The sequence below is a fragment of the Zingiber officinale genome, chromosome 10B, assembly GCF_018446385.1.
Source record: "Zingiber officinale cultivar Zhangliang chromosome 10B, Zo_v1.1, whole genome shotgun sequence".
Lineage (NCBI taxonomy): Eukaryota > Viridiplantae > Streptophyta > Magnoliopsida > Zingiberales > Zingiberaceae > Zingiber > Zingiber officinale.
Window position 1 is genome coordinate 82949877 of NC_056005.1, and position 19089 is coordinate 82968965.

At 37.7% G+C, this 19089-nt stretch overlaps 2 protein-coding genes across 3 annotated transcripts; one reads left to right on the plus strand and one right to left on the minus strand.

Annotated features, from left to right (window-relative positions):
• Positions 1-738: 738 nt before the first annotated feature.
• LOC122029567 (MADS-box protein JOINTLESS-like) lies at positions 739-9780 on the plus strand. The gene is made up of 9 exons (XM_042588610.1): positions 739-900; positions 986-1336; positions 8247-8325; positions 8492-8553; positions 8646-8745; positions 8820-8861; positions 9153-9194; positions 9261-9424; positions 9516-9780. Exons 2-9 carry the CDS (start codon positions 1155-1157, stop codon positions 9529-9531), a joined length of 687 nt encoding a protein of 228 aa, XP_042444544.1. The 5' UTR covers positions 739-900; positions 986-1154; the 3' UTR covers positions 9532-9780.
• Positions 9781-10356: 576 nt separating this feature from the next.
• LOC122028673 lies at positions 10357-13962 on the minus strand. Of its 2 annotated transcripts, XM_042587515.1 has the most exons (11): positions 13698-13962; positions 13497-13632; positions 12951-13064; positions 12753-12869; positions 12285-12665; positions 11812-12203; positions 11629-11728; positions 11406-11465; positions 11246-11329; positions 11055-11171; positions 10357-10969 (listed from the first exon to the last, which is right to left on the minus strand). In XM_042587515.1, exons 1-11 carry the CDS (start codon positions 13712-13714, stop codon positions 10667-10669), a joined length of 1821 nt encoding a protein of 606 aa, XP_042443449.1. In that variant the 5' UTR covers positions 13715-13962; the 3' UTR covers positions 10357-10666. The 2 variants fall into 2 exon arrangements, with proteins under 2 accessions (XP_042443449.1, XP_042443450.1); XM_042587516.1 differs by lacking the exons at positions 13497-13632; positions 13698-13962 and adding an exon at positions 13292-13478.
• Positions 13963-19089: the final 5127 nt, after the last annotated feature.

Here is a 19089-nt window from a genome sequence, read left to right on the forward strand (position 1 = left end):
AAAGCAGCTAGTGCTTGTACGTTGTAGGATATATCAGAACTAAAAAATATTGTACATAATAGAAAAATAGACAGTGAAGTGAAAATACTTACAATTGAGATTGGAAAGAGATGTTAAGCAAAATAATATCGGTTATATTTTCGACGTCAATTTAGGGAGCTTCTAGTTAACAAGAATATAACTGTGAATTATGCTTAGCTTGTAGTGCTTTTGCTTTGTTTATGGGTAGGAATGAGCTGTAACGGAAGATGATGGTAACAGGAACGAGATTGGGGGGGGGCGGGGATTAGATTTGATTTAAAGAAAACAGTGAGGCGTTCTTGATTATGTTTTTTTTTTTCAAAAAAAAAAATCACTTAATACCCGGTGAGATATGACCTGCAGGCATCTTTATCGGATCCAAACCAATGAGTGTCAATTAGCTGCTCCGACAGTTACTCACTTCCCGTCGCCGCTTTCCCAGTTTCGAGGTCCCTGCTAAGCGCCGTAGCCGCCGTGGGCTCCACCACTCGTACGGACGTAGAAAAAAACACTCTCTCCTCACGGCGCCTTCCCTGTCCCCTGTCTCCACAGTCTTTTGGGCACCTGATTATACGCTGCCCAACCATGGCCATTACGCACGCAAGCTCCATCCACTCCGCTATATCTCCCCTCTCATGGGCCCCACGGCGCGCCATTTCTTCAGCCGCGTATAACGGCACGTACAAAGTATTGGTGCGGACAAACGCACACACGCACGGAAGTGGAGAGTGATGATGGAGGAGGAGATGGAAGTCTGTCTTACCATAAAAAGCCTCACTCCACCTCTTCTACCCCTCCTATGCGACCATCTCTTTCTCTTTCCCTCTTGTGTTCTTGGCAAGAGGATGAATTAGGACGGCTGCTCAGATTCTCGATCCGGTAATCCTTTTCTGTAAGGAAAAATAAAATTAGAATATTAATATTTAGGTTGTTCTTGCATTCGTAACACAGTTGGCGTCTGCAGGTTTCCGATTATCTATGCTGTTCCACGCCCCCAAGAACGGCATCCGATTTCGTGCGCTTTATTCGGAAACCTGGCGCCGTTTTTTTGCTAAAAAAGGGAAATAGATAGATAGATTTGGTGTAGGATTCTGAGGCGGCGCGGTCGGGTACTGTATATAGGGTGAGCGATCATGGTGCGGGAGAAGATACAGATACGGAAGATCGACAACACGGCGGCGCGGCAGGTGACGTTCTCCAAGCGGCGGCGGGGATTGTTCAAGAAGGCGTCGGAGCTGTCGGTGCTTTGCGACGCCGACGTGGCGCTCATCGTCTTCTCCTCCACCGGCAAACTCTTCGAGTTCTGCAGCTCCAGGTTCGGTAATTAATTATTTCCAACAGCTTCATCTAGATCTACTTAAGATTCCAGTCCACTACTTTATCTGGAAAAGATCTAAGCTAAACTCTACTGTAGATTCGGTCGTTCCATCTCTGGCAAAATTAAAACCCAAATACTTGCGTATCCATTTCTTTTAATTTTTTTGTTTGTTTAATTTTTTAGGGGATATTTTGTAGTTTGTTGTTGGAGATCAAAGTGTATGATTAATTCAGTGTTGCGATAATTTTAAAGAAATAAACAACGGTATTTCTCACATTTTATGTTAAATAAATAAATTTATGCTATTTTTCTTCTGTCTCTCACATTCTTTTACTCCATTTTATATACATATTCTCTCGGCCATCCTTAGACATGATCATAGCCTTTAAAATATTTAATTATAAGATCCGGTTATTCTATTATAAACTCTTATCTTAATGACATGACACATGATAATCACACAAAAATACTAGAAGTTGATATCATAATCTCATCGATTTCTTGTTCAATATATGGTCTAATTAAATCATCACTTAGGGCTGTTAGATTTCTTGCCCAAGTTTTACATTGGTTTACTCTCTCCCTCTCTCTCTCTCTCTCTCACACACACACACACACACACGTGAGCCCTACTTACTACCAAGCAGTTCCCTCGGGATGCCTAGGTCTGGGGTTTAAATCTCGGTATAGCCGAGGTAAATATCTCCCTCATGTACTAGTCACTATTCTAAGGGCTAGTAGTCACCTGAGATTTACCTTCGTCGTGTTAGTCCTAGGACTGGTTGGCGGGGGTGTTAGGGGCGAGCACAGTCGCCTTTTGCCAACCTACTTACTATATATATATATATATGCGGTGTTGCTAATATGAGGTCTAAGGTTCGAATCTTGGCGAAGCCGAGGTAAATATCTTCCTCATGTGCTAGTTGAGCGCAGTTGTCTTTTGCCGACTATATATATATATATATATATAATTTATTGACTTAAAGTTAACAAGCACAATTTCAGCATTTGGTTGAGTGAAATATCACTTTAAAAACATAAAGTTTATCCGTAATTAATAATAAACAAATGTTGCTAAATTACTTTAAGTGAGAAAGATACTATAAAATAGTCTCCTAACAACAAATAAAATTTCACTAATGACATATCGAATTAAAACTTTTTTTGATAGTTTTAACCACATAATTTATGTCAACAAATTCTAATGGCACATCATCTTGTTTCCCTCTTATGATCAAAATTATGTTTACAGTTGATATCATCCAACAAAATTTCCCAATTTGCTTAATTCATCATTAAACTAACTTTGCTCTTTGCCAAAACTTCAACTTTTGATTTATAGCGTCAAATTAAATAGGATATTCTATAAATGTGTGCTTGTGATAACATTTTTTTCTTCATTTTTCATCCATCTACTTTTCCTAAATAAACTTTTCGGTTCTTTAAAATAAACAGACCCTTAAGGACAGTTACAAATGAGAAAAAAGGATTAAGAAAATGTAATTCTCATTTAATTTTCTTATCCTTAATGGCACTAAAATGTCACAACACCAAACGACCATAACATGTTTGAATGTTAGTGAAAGAACTGTTTTATTGAATACCTAAATTATTAGAACAATAAACACAAAAACTGATTTTGGGCTAGTTGCTAAATTTATCTTCTTTTTTTTATATTTTAACAAATCTATCACACATGAACTTTAAAGATTCTCAATCTATCATATACTACAAGAATTTGTGATAATCTATATATTAATCGTTAATTCTTCATCCATGTCTATTAAACTATCAAATCGATAAAATGTCAAATTGTCATATATATCATCAACTTAAACATTTTAGTTTGGATCTTCAATCAAAAAGATAATTAATTATATGTTTTTTCCAAAAATAATCTAATGTACATGTGCTTATCTTGGCTCCCTTGAGCATTGATCTTGCAAATAGAAAACTCTCTTTAGTTTCTACATGCTCCCTAACCTAATTATTTGCAATGGTCTTATTGTTGTATTTGCCGCCGAGCCTCTAGTAGGCCACCTCCTATTATCCTACATTGCTTGATGTGTTCTTCAATGGGTACGAGAGTGCTAACACCACGTCCACATCAAGTGTTGCCAATCGTGCCCACTTTGTAGCTTGTTGATTTTTGCTCACCTCTTGAGAAGTGTTCAGAACCACTGTCTAAAGAGATAGTGTTGTATAAGGTTGGCCAAGCGCTAGACTTGCTCCATCATTGGTGATGCCAGTGAGCTCATGTAATGGTGTTAACAGTCCTCGGACCAACTATGGCAAATGTCAATTTAAGTCAAGTGTAGCCCATAATGAGCCCGAACTTCGCTAGATTATCATTGGGTTCATTTTTTAGATTCTCATTGGCACCACACTCCCTGTCAAAGAGTTCAAAATCGAGGAAGATGATTGTTAGCTTGTATTTATCCACGTTCATGATTGCTAGTGAAGACAAGAAGAGTTTGCAATTAAAATGAGAATGTTCATGTCTTTGGGATTGAAGCTGTCCTTAGTGATAATTGCATTAAAGGAGGAGAAGACAATGAACTTGCCCATGCATGCCATTGACAAACACTACGGAGGCAACCTCAAAGATGTGTGGTCCATTGTATCCTACCGAAAAGTTGACAGCCATTGTTCAGAAGATTAGGGATGAAAATAATGATGGAGTTTTTAGTTTTGGTGATAAAAAAGATATGGTGTTAGGGAGGATATTGGGTAATTTATGAATAAATTGTTGATTAATATTATTCTTTAATCAATGATGTGGCTAACACGCATAAGTTGATGATGTGGCAATTTAACATGCCATTGATTCAATAGTGGCTGATTGGAAAAATTAGAGAATGCTAGATTTGTTATAAATTCTAATATTATACCACAAATATGACAATTTTAAAAATATACGATAGTTACGTTAGCAGTTATGAATCATAGTATACTATAGTAGAGTTGTCTCAATCATTTTTGAGACCCTAGGCCGAAAATATATTGGGATCTTATTGTTTTTTTAAAAAAAATTCAATACTAATTTTTAAAAAATAAATTTTTATATAAAATTTGGTTTTTTTTGTTTTTCTTCAGATATTCTTTAGCGTAAATAGATTTTATTAATTTCAATTTTGATTTTTTTTTTATTAAAGTTATACTAATAGAATGTATTGTTATTAGTATTCTATAAGTTATCCATGTATTGGGTTTTAGGGGTTAGGGTTAAGGTTAGGGGTTAGGGTTAGGGTTAAGGTTAGGGGTTAAGGGGTTAGGGTTTAGGATTTAGGATTTATAAAATCATCACTAAGTAATCTTAATTTTTCTACAACATAAAAAAATCAAAATTATCTTTAGATATCTTAAACTGTTCAAACTTACTTTGAAGTGAAAAATAACATGATCAACAATATAATTGAAATAATTACTTTCAAAAGATTCTTGAGAAAGGGAAAGGGATGAGGATTTCCTATTGTTATTGAGGAAGAGGACCGTTGCTTTGCGTCGAATGGATGAGGAATCCTTGCTTCCTATTGTTATTGAGGAGGACCATTGTTTTGTATCGATTGGAGGAGGAACCCCTACTTTTTGTTCTGATTGAGGAAGAGGAAAGGAGATCATCAATGATGGAGAGAAGGACGTCATTTGAGAGTCGAATCATGGGCGAGGGAGAGGAAGGGCGCAAGATTATTGATAAGGGAGGGAAAAATGCAGGATCGTCGGAGAGGGAGGGAAAGAGCGTGGGATTACCAACAAGGAGGGGAAGAGCGCGGGATCATCAACAACTGCAAGGGAACATTTTTTGAGAGATCGATACTGTTAGGACACTCCGGCGAGCTAGAGGGGGTGATTAACTCCAATTGTTTCTTTGATAATTTGTTGAGAGGAAAACACTCGAAGCAATGTTAACACCCGGATTTACTTAGTATCCACCTCAACGAGGTGACTAATCCAAGGAACCACACATAGTACACTTCACTATGAAAATACTTCTTCTCGGAAATGCTCTGGAGCACCTCGTACAAGCTTACATACAAGAAATACAATGTAAACAAGAAGAAAATACACAATACAAATGAAAGCCTTGCTTACTTTCTTATAGCTTGTAAACACCTCTTGATCGGTTCGAAAGTACAGCAACACTTGTCTTCCAAAGCTCAAGGATCGACGGTGAAGAGTAGAGAAGAAGGGTTGCGTTTGAATCTCGCCAAATGCCTTTATACGTGATCTAGGATTCCCAATCGATTGGTCTTACCCCCAATCGATTACACATCAGATCCTAGTGATCCCAGCCGTCCAAACCTCGCAATGTCTCTTTTCAGGTCTCGCAATTAATTACCTGATCGATTAAGCGCTTCTTGATTGATTACACAATCGATCAAGAATGCCTTGCTCTTGTTAAAACTCCTATCAATTGATTGCCCAATTGATTACTCGTCTTCAATCGATCACCTGATCGATTGAGAAGTCTATTCGTTCCACGAACTTCTCCCAATCGAACACTGTTCTTTGCGAAATTCCCCTTTAATCGATTTCCTAATTGATTGATTTAGGGTGAATCGATCACCTGATCGATTCACCATGTAGGTGATCGATTCACCATGTGCACGTCACACAAAGATGCGCTCAATTGATCAGCTAATCGATTGACGCAATCCTAACTTACTTAACCCAAGTTTAGGTTCCCTTTTTCAATCTCCGATCAGCCGTGATCTATTGGGACTTCTCCACCAAGTGTCCGGTCAACCTTTTGACCCACTTGGACTTTGCCAACTTTCTATTAGACTTCCGATCACCAAGTGTGGTCCTCCTTGACCCACTTGGATTTTCTTCTTGCCTAATCGCAATTAGGATTTAACCTTACCAATGTGCGCCCCCCCCCACTTGAACTTTCCTTTGCCTAATCGCAGTTAGGGCTTTCATTTGCCAACGTGTGATCCTGCTTGATCCACTTGGATTTGCTTGTCTAACCGCAGTTAGAACTTTCCTTGCCAACGTGTGACCCTCCTTAACCTACTTAGACTTGCCAACGTGTGGTCCTCCCTGACTCATTTGGACTTTCCTTTGCCAACGTGTGGTCCTCCCTAACCTACTTGGACTTTCCTTTGTCAATGTGCGGTCCTTCTTGATTCACGTAGACTTTCCTTTGCTTAACCCTCGAGTTAGAACTTGTCTTGCCTAACCTCCGAGTTAGGACTTTGCCAGTCTAAGTGTCGGTCCTCCATAACCTACTTGACTTCCCTCTCATGTCTTATAACATATTGTCCAAACATGTTGTCCATAACATGTTGTCCACAACATATTGTCCAACCATCGAAACTCAAACTCGACTCCACTCGAGCTTAGTCAAATTGGTCAACCTTGACCCAGGGAACGATTGCACCAACAATCTCCCAACATATACAAAAGAGGAAGAATCGTTGGATTTATAAAAATAAGAGATTGATGTGAAAAGGGAAGGGTGCGCTGGTTTAAAAAAATAAAGTATACAAGTAAAAAATAATAATCAAGAAAATTTTAATATAAAGAATATTAGAACATTAGAGCTCTTGTGCCAATAAAATAGGGACGGTAGGCATAGGTGGCCTATGCATTGTGCGATAATTTTAAAAGAACATGGAGATTTACATATGATACTAACTTAACAAATGTCTTAATTTAAAATGTCAAATAAAATAAACACCTTATTATCACTATTAAAAAAAAATCATTTTGTCATTTTCAAAATATCAATTATTACTTAATTATCTATGGCTAATCACTTTTTGTTTTAAATATTTGATTAATTTTTTTATCTTTATTATAATAAAATCTACCAATTATATATACTTACAAATTTTCTTTGAATTTTCCTTATACATTGGAAACAAGTCTCGCCCTACCTGAACAAAAAAATAAAATAAAAATTTAAATAAAAATGAACTAATTGAATTTAAAGCCAGAAAAATTTAAACATAGGAAACGAATCAATACTTGAGAAGATACTCGAATAGACTCGAATCAATGCTCTTAGCTTGTCTTCATGTTTGGCTTTTAAATTTGATAGTTTTCTCCATTAGATTTTAGGAAGAAAAAAAGTTCACCTTCTCGCAAATTCATGTTATAAACCTTCTTTTTCGAAAAGGCTACATCTCATTTTATTAACTAATCCTCAATCTCTTTGATATAATTTATACAGTGGAAATTAAGTACTTATTGCGAGATCTATAAGCGGATGATCAACACACAAGTATAATAACAACCGTAACATAATGTACAAACTAGTTAAACTATATTAAAATCTACAACAAAATCTCTCTTAAAATATAAAGTATAAAATAACAATTCATAGTAAACCAATGAAAAGATGAAAGCATCACACAAAATTTTAATCCCAATGGTAGTGATGTCTCATAGCAATAAAAACAGTCATTAAGTTAGCGATCTATGACTTAGTCCTCAGCTGCAAGCTAAGGTTTTTGTTCTAGAAGATGATTGAGCAACGAGAAGTCCCTATCGGGTCAACCGGCCATAAACAATAGTATTAAAGATTGTTAGTGAATTCCCTACGTGCCAAGTTCTGGAAAAGGATTTAAGGATTGTAGTCCAACCAGGCAAGGCAGCTGCACAATAGAAGAAGAGATGCTCTAAAGATTAGTGAAAGTGTCTCATTTCCCTTTGTTAGAGATTGTAGCAATGTGATTTGAGGCGGTCATGGCCGTAGGCATTCTCATTGAATCATATAAATGTGCTTCTTCAATTCTTGTGATTTTGTTTTTACTATTCCATTTCTCCCCTTGTTCTGTGTGTTCTTTCGTTAATTCTTAAAAACTGCAGATACATAGCAAAATTTTCAATTCCTAAAGATGATATGGATACTGTTTACACACTTTCATCTAACAATTATAATTCCTTATTGGTTTTGAAGCATGAAGCAAATCCTTGAGAAGCATAGCTCACACTCGAAGAACCTTGAGAAGCAAGATCAAGTCTCCCTCGACTTAAATGTAAGCACAAACTATTTATTCCACAATTGTAAGAATCAAAACATCGTCAATTGGAGGAACCATAAATTTCAGACATCCTCCTAATAAACTATACAAATGGAATGTGATTTCAATTTCATAACTACTTACTAGAGACACTCAACATTGTTTTTGCCTCTTTGCTCAGTTGGACAACTACAAGTATGTGAGTCTGAAAAAACAAATTACAGAAGCAAGCCTCCAACTAAGGTTCTCTTTCTATATTATGCAAGATTTGTTTTATTTATTCATTTATTTTTACCTTTTCTTCCCTTAATTATGTTAATAATGCATAATAATAGGCAGATGAGAGGGGAGGCACTTGAAAGTCTAACCGTAGAGGAGCTACAGCAGTTGGAGAAAAAACTTGAAGTTGGATTAAATCGCGTGTTAGACAAAAAGGTAGAGTACTAATTCTGCTGAAGATGTTAGTTTAGTATGTAATTTTTCGATATTTCATTACTGTTATTTCTCAGGATGCACACTTCACGGAGCAAATTAACACTCTTCAGGAGAAGGTAAATAGATATATTATCATTGCAACTTGCAATTGGAATATATAGTTCAATATTGATTGTCACTGCAAATGATTATTATTAGCTCATCCATTTATGAATTTCTGAACTGTTATTCTTTTTCACACTGATGGTGAAATTATAATCATATGTTGCGAGATCACTGGAAATAAAGACCCTCATATTTATGTTAGGCTCAAAGTGATCTCGATGTTTTGAGTTGTTATATTGAGAAAAACAAAGAAAAATAAGTGAAGTCGGGCAAAACACTGACCTCATAATCTGTGTGTGCAGACACTGAGATTGGCAAAGGAGAACTTGAAGCTTAGACAAAATGTAGGTGACCCTTATGTCTCTACTGTTGCTTCAATTCCCTTCAAGTGATTGGATTTGGAATTGCAGGTTTCAGAGATTCTTGGCATGGGGAAGGAGCAAGTGGTGGAAGATAGAGAGAATGTGGCTAATGAAGATGGACAGACCTCTGAATCGGTGACTAATGCATCTTCGCACTCTGGAGGAGGTCCGCCGGAGTGCGATGATAGTTCAGACACATCGCTCAAACTCGGGTAGATATGATACTAAACGAAAGCACTTCATTCGTAGTAATTGCTCCAAACTAACTGATATTCTGTTGCTGTGTTGTTGTGGCTTGTATAGGCTGCCTTACAGCTAGTCGGAAGAAAGCTTATGAGCAGCTGTGGATGGAAGAGCAGGGTCATCTTATTTTGGATAGTAAACAAATGCAGTAAGGAGCATACTGTCACTGTAAAATAATGCAGACGTGTTAGAGGTGAAGTAACTCATGCACATGTTCGTTGAACTTTTGAACTCATGAGCCATGATCATGCCCATGATGTGTGTCATTGACAGATTTGATCTTGGAGGATGAACTATGAATGTATTCGTATTATGGGTGTGTTAACACTGTTGTTTGAGCTTGTCTATGGATACTGTGCACTCGATGCCCTAAAGAATTGTTGGAGTGGGCTATGCAAAAATTCAAACGATAATATTGAAGGATCTTTGAATTAGAAATAAATCTTCTGATAGGGCACTCCAACTTGAATCACTGCAAAGCTTGGTCCACCTGAAAAAGGTCTGAATCACAAACTATAGAGAAGCTCAATTCTGCTTTGTCGACATTAGAACAGACTCCTGACAACTGATGCATTAATTCTGCCAAGCTTTATTAAAGTTGAGACACTTTTTAAGCTCTCTTGGTAGTATTTCATTGTAGTAGAAGGCTTGAAGCTTCTGCCTTATTGAAGAGGGGACCAGGAAATTGATAAAAGAAATGGTTTAGCTTCAAGTGTTCTCTAATTTATTTGCATAGCAAACAAAACAAAGATCTGCAGTAGTCAACAATCATCTGTTCTTTGGTTCACCTACTTGCAAGCTTTTTTTTCAGCTTTTGTTTTAGACAGTTATGAGTTTTTCAGCTTTTGTTTGCGACTAACGCTCCGAGAGTGCACATCATTCATCTTGACACAATTCAGAGTAGAACAAAAGCTATACATGTTTTGCATACAGGCCATTTTCTTTGCAAGAGAAACCATAGGTACAAACTCAACTTGCAACTCTACCACTTTCTTTATGAACATAGTTAAAACTCACTGATCATTTTTGAACCAACCTCTATGCACACCCAATATGGTCATGCATTGAGAAACCGAAATAAGGACCCGCCGGAAAAAAAAGATTCACAAAATACAAAAGCTCATTGGAACCAAATTCACTATTCTTATTGTACTTACATGAACAAACCTAGGCTTTTGGGATCCTGCATTGTTGTATGAGCTGAGGAAGACTTATGGGGCAAAGATGTATCTGAATCTGAACTCATATGGAAGAACTTGAATCGGCTGCGGAAACGGACTTCTTCTAGCCACTTCAAGGCACTTTACTGCTTCACTCCTCAACTCATTTGGCAATTGTAGGCAGATCCAATCCATTAATGACTCGACATCTTTCGCGAAGTCACATAGATACCAGTCAAGAAGCTTAGGAATTGCCAGTTTGTTTGGTGTGGATATACCAACGGCTGCTTGTAAATAATCCCTTTTCGCTTTCTCCAACTCTTTCTCTACTTGAGCTCCTGTGTACACTCTTACCTGAAAAGGAATAAATCTCTTAACCAACTGAGACTACTTCTCGATCCTTTGTAAACATTTCAAAAACATGTTTATGTACACTTACGGCAGGAGATGACCAACTTCCACATGAAAGTGCATAAGTAACCAAGGGCTCAGGACATTCCAAGCCAAAGACGCTGTGCATTGCGATGCCATCACCTTTAGGCCGCTTGGATGGTACCTTCAAGCATTCGAGAGGAGTATCTTTCATCGAAAGGAACCTCATTCCGAAAGAATTAGTAACTAATTACCTACATGTTTTGACTGATAAGGCAGCCTCAATATGAAATGTTCAATTGTCATTGCACTGACCAAGTGACCACCCACATTAATCATAGCCTGGAGACAAGATTTATAACTCAACTGCTCATTGCTTTCAATAAAGAAGTTATACGAAAAATGGGGAACATTGTACCTTTACCATCAGAGCAACAATCATTTCAGGACTAACTGGAATGCCATGCTCTAGAAATGCCTGGAATTACAACAAAAAAAAAAAACAAGAGCTGTAAGTAGATCACAAGAAAGATAGTAGTTCTGGATTGCTTGGTTCTATAGATCCATTGTAACAAAAATGAAACAATAGAAAAGAGTACTAGAACTACTGCTTCAAAGATAAACTAGATTCTTAATCTTACATTCATCATGCAAGCGTTGTAGATGTTAATCCAAAACGCGATCTTCTGATGATGTGCGAGACCGGTTAAATCCACTGATGCAAGTTCCCTCAGCAAACGTCTGCACTTCAAGGATGGGAAACAATTGCCAGAAGTCCCGGGCAGTACAATAACGAGAAATAAATTATCAAACACAAAGCTCACTTTAGTCTCCAGCCAAGAAATGAAGAACCCATAAGGAGGTTTGGAAAATTTGAGCTCGCTTCAACTGTTCGGAAGTATTTATACGGACCGATGTCCCTTTTCCCAAATTCTTCGCATATACCATACGGGTCTAGACAGTCTGTTTCTTCTGAATTACTACAAGAAGCTGATATTGTAAATGCCTCTGGTAGCTCTTTCTTATTCCCCGGAGAGCTACTTCGCGAAAAGATACTAATCAAGCACTTCAAGATGTCTTCAGATAGTTTATTTGGGCCTCTTGCTTCCGGTAAATTTGCTTCATTTGGATCATTATACTCATTCAATTTTGCTTCATTTGAAGAGTTCAGGAAGTTCCTTCCAATTCTTTCACCATCCATTGAATCAAATAGCGGCTGAAGTAACAAAGAACATAAATTACACAAACATAAGCTAAAATAAAACTTCGAAAAACAAGGATTTGACAAAGCCATCACCTTTGCATCAGCTTGCTTGTTTCCATTCGCAACTAGTCTCATCTTTGAAACTCTCTTAACAGGAGATTGCTTCCCATTGCTACGAAAATTTGTGCTCATCTGATTCTCTTTTCCATTCCTTGGTGGAAGTTTACCATTTCGGTCTACATTTGATGAATCTGACTGCTTGGCGGCGATGACCGGATCTTCTGAAGATGCTGAATCTGAAGTTTTTGAGTTTTGAGAAAGGGAGCAAACATCAGATCCCAACTCCCTGCTTCTTTTGCAAGATGAGATGTATATAGCTTCCCGGTAGAGGCCTTGCCGAAAAGTGATTACTTGTTCTTCAAGACGAACCACCTCTTCCTCCAAGACAGCTACTTCAGCCAAAAGTTCCAGTGTCTTGTGACAAAAGCAAAGAATTTGAAACCAGAGTCAAATCTTCTTTGCATTGTAAATCTAAAAAAAAATTTAAGATGAGAAATCTACATGCGAAGGCAGATAAGGTGGGAGGCGAGGAAGAGCACCCAGAGGCCTGGTGAAAGCCCTCTCCAGAGCTCTGTGAATGTTCTCTTCATTCCTTAACTTCTTCTTCAGCTTATCAACCTGAAAACGCGATCGATTTAAGGAAGTGAAAGTGAAGCAAAGAATGTCAGGAGCAACAGATTCTTAGACGAGAGATGATACATCTTTCTGCAGAGCAATCTTCCTCTGCCGTCTAGATTGGCATTTGCCATGGCCGCCGCTCTCGATGACGGTCGATCGATTCGCCTGCATATCAGTCATCTCCTTGTTGAATCCCTTCACGGAGCAACAAGATTCATGAGAACAAAATTACACTTGTTGGCAACAATTCGACGCAAGAAATAGGCATCCATTTAAGGTACGAGCCTTTCTTTTCCCGTTTCTACCAAGGAAATCTGATAGACCATTCCTAATTCTGATCGAGGACCGCCATTTCTCCTCAAATTGGTGGAAGAAAGAAACCATGGCTTTCAAAAGATTTACGGAGATAATCAAAAGCTAACCTCGAAATCACAATCCAGCTCGAATCCGTATGCATCGAACATCTAAAATAAGGATTCATCTTTGGTTTCAGGGGAGAAAAAAAAAGATTTGCTAGCCTAGAGAGAGGGCTCTCGTTCGTAGAAAAGCAGCCAACTTTCCGAGGCAAAGAGCTAGGCGTTTGGATAAAACAGCGAATGGTCGCGGATTTGCATCAGAGGAGCTTACTTTATTGCGCCTTGGCTTCGGGGAAGCTTTTATGGCCTGCGTTGTCGCCCACGCCTTGGAATTCATTGCACCCAACTCCGCCTCCTCCGCCTCTCTGTCTCCCTCCTCTCGGCTGCTCGTATGGCGACAATGCTCACTGCGAAAAGAGAAGGCCGGATAAAGCAAAGGAAACCGAGGGGGAGCATTAAACAATGTTTGGACCTGGAGATTGAGGTCATTTGCGTAAGGGCGCGGCAATGCCGAACCGGGCGAGGGAAAGGCAGCAGGAGCAGTGGCCAAGGGAGCGACTTGGGATTCCATTAGAAGAAACTGCGAGTGTGAGGAAGTTGGAGAAGCTCACTAAAAGCTAAGCGGCGTCTTCTTTTGAGCTCTAAAGAAGATGGTGGGCTTCGTGAGGAAGCGGGAGATGGTTCTCTCTCTGTCTCTTGTGGGGCAAGGTGGGTTCTTTAGCTCACAGTGTCGCAGAGGACCGCAAGGATCAACCATGGACGACGACAAAAAAAAAAAAAAAAAAAAATCTATATCACGAGGAACTGCAAATGCAATGCGCCTGGTGACAAGGTGCTGCAGCAACCGAAGAGGCCAGGAAGGTGACCGCAGGCCTGCAGTGACAGTCTTCATTTGAAACTTTTACATGGATGATGAAGCACACGCTTAAATGCTTCTCCCACGACAACAATAGATCCGGGATCGAGTATCATTAATTTTTCTAAATTGATGGTTGATCTAAAAATATTAGACTTATAGATCATTCGTTACAAGTACTTTCTAATTTATCATAATAATTGATAGAAAATTTTTATAAGACTATACCGATCATCCTCCAAATTAATCAATGGAGTACCTAACTAAAAAAATAATGGATCCACACTTGTTCACAATGGTACAGAGGTAGAACGCTTTCTCAGTTTCCCAAGATCTAAATATTGAGTCCTAGCTTCAGCGAATTAATAGATGAATTTCTTGCTTCAACGAATTTATTGATAAATTTCCTTTAATGAGTAGTTGATCTAAAAACACTGAGCTGATTGGTCACCTGCTATGAGCGTTTTTTGATTTACCCCGATGACCAGTGGAAAACTTCAATGATGTCAGACCGGTCATCTCAGAATTAGTTGGCATAAGTTGGATGCTTGGTGCAACTAAAAAAATAATGAATCCACATTTACCCCCAGGTAATGGTGCAACGATAGAGTGCCTTTTCAATTTAGTTATAAGTCTCCCATTGTAAGCACTTCCCGATTTACCCTACTGGTTGGTGGAAAACTTCCGTGGGGTCAGACTGGTCACCCCTAAGATTAGTCGATATAAACTAGATACCTTGTGTCAACTAAAAAAATATGGACCCACATCTCTCGTTTAGGGTTTAGTGCAATGGTAAGACACATTCTCAGTTTTTTATATATCTAAGGATCTTGTCTCGGTCTCAATGAATTAACGGATGAATTTTTCTTAATGGACGGTTGTCATAAAAATACTAGGCTAATGATCCGCCCACTACGAATGCTTCCAAATTTATCCTAGTAATTAGTGGAAAATTTTAATATGACTGTATCAGTCACTCCAAGATTAATAGGAGTAAGTTAGATATTTAATGTCAAATAAAAAAAACAATGGATCCACACTTACGCCTAGATAGTTGTATAATGATAACTGATAAGACACCTTCTCAATTTCTTAAACATTCTTTCTTAAACATCTAAGGATGAAGTTTTATCTAAGGATCCACACTCCCAATTCTCAATCATCTTAAAATTAAAAATAAATTGTATACAAAATGCCAACTTAAAATAATTTTTTTAAAAAAAAAACTTACCAATTGATCGATGGGGCTGGTGGGGAAACTACTTCTTGGCTCTCAAAGCATGCATTATACCACCACCATTCAAGTCACTTTGGTTGCATGCACATGCCAATCACAAGCCCCCACAAGCTTTGCTAAAGGCTGCAAAGGGCCTTTTGAGTGATGATGTGCTTAAGCTTGTTATGCCAAAACGAATTAAGTTATGAAAGATTTGACAAATGCAACTCCTCCTCTGTTTGGTGGTGAACTAAGCTAATTTGGCATGTCATTGTTTACATGCATGCCCAATAACAGTAGTAACAACACATGGTGCCGCCATGTATTTTAATTCCCAGTAGACAAACCAAAACCTCATTAGCAAAGTTGCTGATCGTCCTGACCTAAACGACAAGACTTGAGGACCTCCATGAGAAATCTTTTTGGCAGAAGAAAAAAAAACAGAAGAGAGTTGTGGTGCACATTAAATAATGTAGTTGTATTATACATAGAATTGGAAGCTGATGTCTCTTTCTTGCCAAAGGAAGACAGCACACAGGTAGGAAGCTTCAAGAATTGAAATCTTTTAGCGGTTAAATCCTTCAAATGATTAATCATGCATTTAAGATTTAAATCTCAACTGTAGTATACTGTATGAAATTTTTTTCTAGTAAGACAACAAATCTAAGAATAATCAATGGAAAATTTCTATGAAGCCGATTCAGACATCTCCAAAATTATATGAATTACAACAACAACAATAAAAAAAACATTTGCACAAGAGGTAGCTACATGCCAAGAGGTCCCCTGCAATGGATGGACCATCAAATTCATTGATGTGCTTATTCTTTTTCCTTATTCAGCTAGAGCCAATTGTTCTCTGCTGATAACTAATTCTAGCATGGAAGTGAAGCTACATCAGGCCTCAAATTTGTTCAGTAAACCATAAGAGTTGGTAAGAAATCGTGTATTTTACGTTAGTTATTCATCTTGGGCATTTGCTCTTGTGATATGCGACATCAAACCAAAATTAATAGGAGGAAAGAACAACGAATCTAATTTGTCTTATGTGCCCTTTATTTTATCCACGCACTCACTGGCATAGCTTAGAGGTGCTTGTCTTTCCTACATGATAGGTACTTTTGAAATATAGTACCAAAAATCTTTGTTTTTTTTTCTTTCAAAATGTTATAATTTGAAGACTATATACATAATAAAATTTTCAATTATTATCATATTATAATTTGAATATCTTTGGTCCAATTAAAACCATTTTGTTTAGCTTTTGGTAGTTGTTACTCCGTACTTGATAGGCAATATCATACTTGAATTCTTGCTTAACTAGATGATCTAGGAGGATTTGATTTAAAGGTAGAGCAAACTAGATGAACAACACCTAATGTGTCATTATGCTATGAGACACGACAAAGCTCATGTTGCACATGTAGGGAGCTTGATTTTAGTTGAGACTCACAATTGATGTATGAGAACCCAAATATCTTTCATACTATTTTTAATATTTTTAAAATTTTTAAATATTTTAGATATTTTTGTATTTAGGGTATTTTTTGATAATTTTTATCTTTATTTTTTTAAATTTTTTTTTGAGTATTTTAGGATTGTGAGTCAATTTTTCCTTATATTAGGATTTCTTTCCTTTTTTTACAATTTAGAATTTTGGATATATATATAAGCATTTTGTTAGTTGATGTTTAGAGTGAAGTTTTTTTGTTTAATAATATTGTCAACAATACCGTTTATTTTTTCTATTTCCTGGTATTCATCTTCGAATCAATAAGTTGTAGAAGATTGCTTTCAGTATTCATGCACAAATTAATCAATAGTTCGTAGGATAATTGCTATCCCAACTGGCATCAGTTGGTATCAAAGCTTATCAGATCCAATGGAAAGTCGTCGTGGTTGCGGTCGCAACAATAAGCAAGTTTCGGCTCAGGAAGCTATTAGGACACTCTGGAAGCTAGAGGGGGTGATTAGCTTCGTTCGCTTTGTCGATGATGATTTACAGCGGAAGACTCGAAGCAAATGCTAACGTCTTGATTTACTTGGTATCCACTTCAACGATGTGACTAATTCAATGATCTGACCCTCTCTCACACATCTATTATGAAATAACTCATTCTCGAAAATACTCCGGAGGTGAAAAAACCTCGTACAAGCTCTCACAACAATAATGCAATACAACAAAAAGTAAATACAAGGATACAAATAGAAAACCTCTTCTTGTTTGATCTCTTGTAGCTTATAAACACCTTTTGAACCTTGGAAGTGCAACAACACTTGTCTCCAAGAAGCTGTAAGAACTAACAACAATGACGGAGATGATCTCGGAGAGTAGTTCACAAAGAGCTACGGCTAAAACACCATTTATCTGTGTGCTTTAGGGTTCCTAATTCATTACGCTTGATCCAAATCGATTGCCATGTCGGATTCCCATTAAAACCTGCACGATGCCTCTTTTCTTCTTCTCTCAATTGATTAGTTAATCGATTACTCAACTTCAATCGATAACCTGATCGATTAAGAAGCCCGCTGATTGTCGTGAGTTTTTCCTCCCAATCGATTACCTAATTGATTGAAAAACTCACTATCCGTCGAAACACTCTCAATCGATCACCTGATCGATTGACAGCTTCAATTAATCATCTAATCGATTCAAAAGTTCACTCTTTGCTCACAAACTCTCTAAATCAATTACCCAATCGATTGTGGAAGATCTTGATGGATTACCCAATCGATCAAGACACTTTCTGTATTGTGCTTCATTAACCAATCGATTATCTGATTGATTGATCCTCCCAATTGATTACTTAATTAATTAGTAAGTAGTAAAATGTGTAGAGCTCTAAATGAGCTTTGTTTTGCATTTGAGATCATCTCGTTCTGATATCCGAGTCATAAGTTATGATCTTTAGAAGTTTGCTATATTGGAACTTCCTTGTTTCATGCCAACTCCCTGATAGACTTACGACCGCTAAGTGTCCGGTCAACTTTTGACCCACTTGGACTTTCTCTTTGCTAACTTTCTGTCAGACTTTCGATCACCAAGTACGGTCCTCCTTGACCCACTTGGATATTCCTCTTGCTTAATCTCAGTTAAGACTTTCCTTTGCCAACATATGGTCCTCTTTGACTCACTTGGACTTTCCTTTGCCTAATTGCAGTTAGGACTTTACCTTTGCTAACGCGCGGTTGTCCTTGACCCATTTGGACTTTCGTTTATCTAACCATAGTTAGGACTTTTCTTTGCCAATGTACGGTCCTCCTTGACCCACTTAGATTTTTCTTTGTCTAACCGCAGTTGGGACTTGCCTTTGTTAACGTGCGGTCCTCCTTGATCCACTTGGACTTTCTTTTACCTAACCCTCGAGTTAGGATTTTTCCTTACCTAACATCCGAGTTAGGACTTTGTCTTTGCCTAACCTCTAGTTAGGACTTTACCTTACCTAATCTCCACTTAGGACTTTACCCTTGCCTAACCCTCGAGTTAGGACTTTGTCAGTCAAGTATTCGGTCCTCCATGACCTATTTGACTTTCCTCTCACATACTGTCAAGTATCTGATCAATCTTGACCTACTTAACCTCTTTCAGATATTTTTAAATATATTGTTCAAACATCAAAACTCAAGTTCAAATCCACTCAAGCTTAGTCAAATTGGTCAATCTTGATCCAGAGACGATTGCACCAACAATCTCCCAACAAAAGTCTCGAACTGTGATCGTAGCACTCAAGACGAGATACTTAAAGATCTACAAAGACAAGTTGTAAAGTTATCCTAGCATCTAATGATGCA

Bases quoted from the DNA above. Each gene is read 5' to 3' on its own strand.
- LOC122029567 (XM_042588610.1), top strand. From the start codon at position 1,155: ATGGTGCGGGAGAAGATACAGATACGGAAGATCGACAACACGGCGGCG. The intron at 1,337-8,246 runs GTTCGGTAATTA...TTGGTTTTGAAG, and splicing joins TTCGAGTTCTGCAGCTCCAG to CATGAAGCAAATCCTTGAGA. The intron at 8,746-8,819 runs GTAGAGTACTAA...GTTATTTCTCAG, and splicing joins ATCGCGTGTTAGACAAAAAG to GATGCACACTTCACGGAGCA.
- LOC122028673 (XM_042587515.1), bottom strand. The intron at 11,466-11,628 runs GTAAGATTAAGA...TTGTAATTCCAG, and splicing joins ACAACGCTTGCATGATGAAT to GCATTTCTAGAGCATGGCAT. The intron at 11,172-11,245 runs GTAGGTAATTAG...GAATGCTTGAAG, and splicing joins TGCCTTATCAGTCAAAACAT to GTACCATCCAAGCGGCCTAA.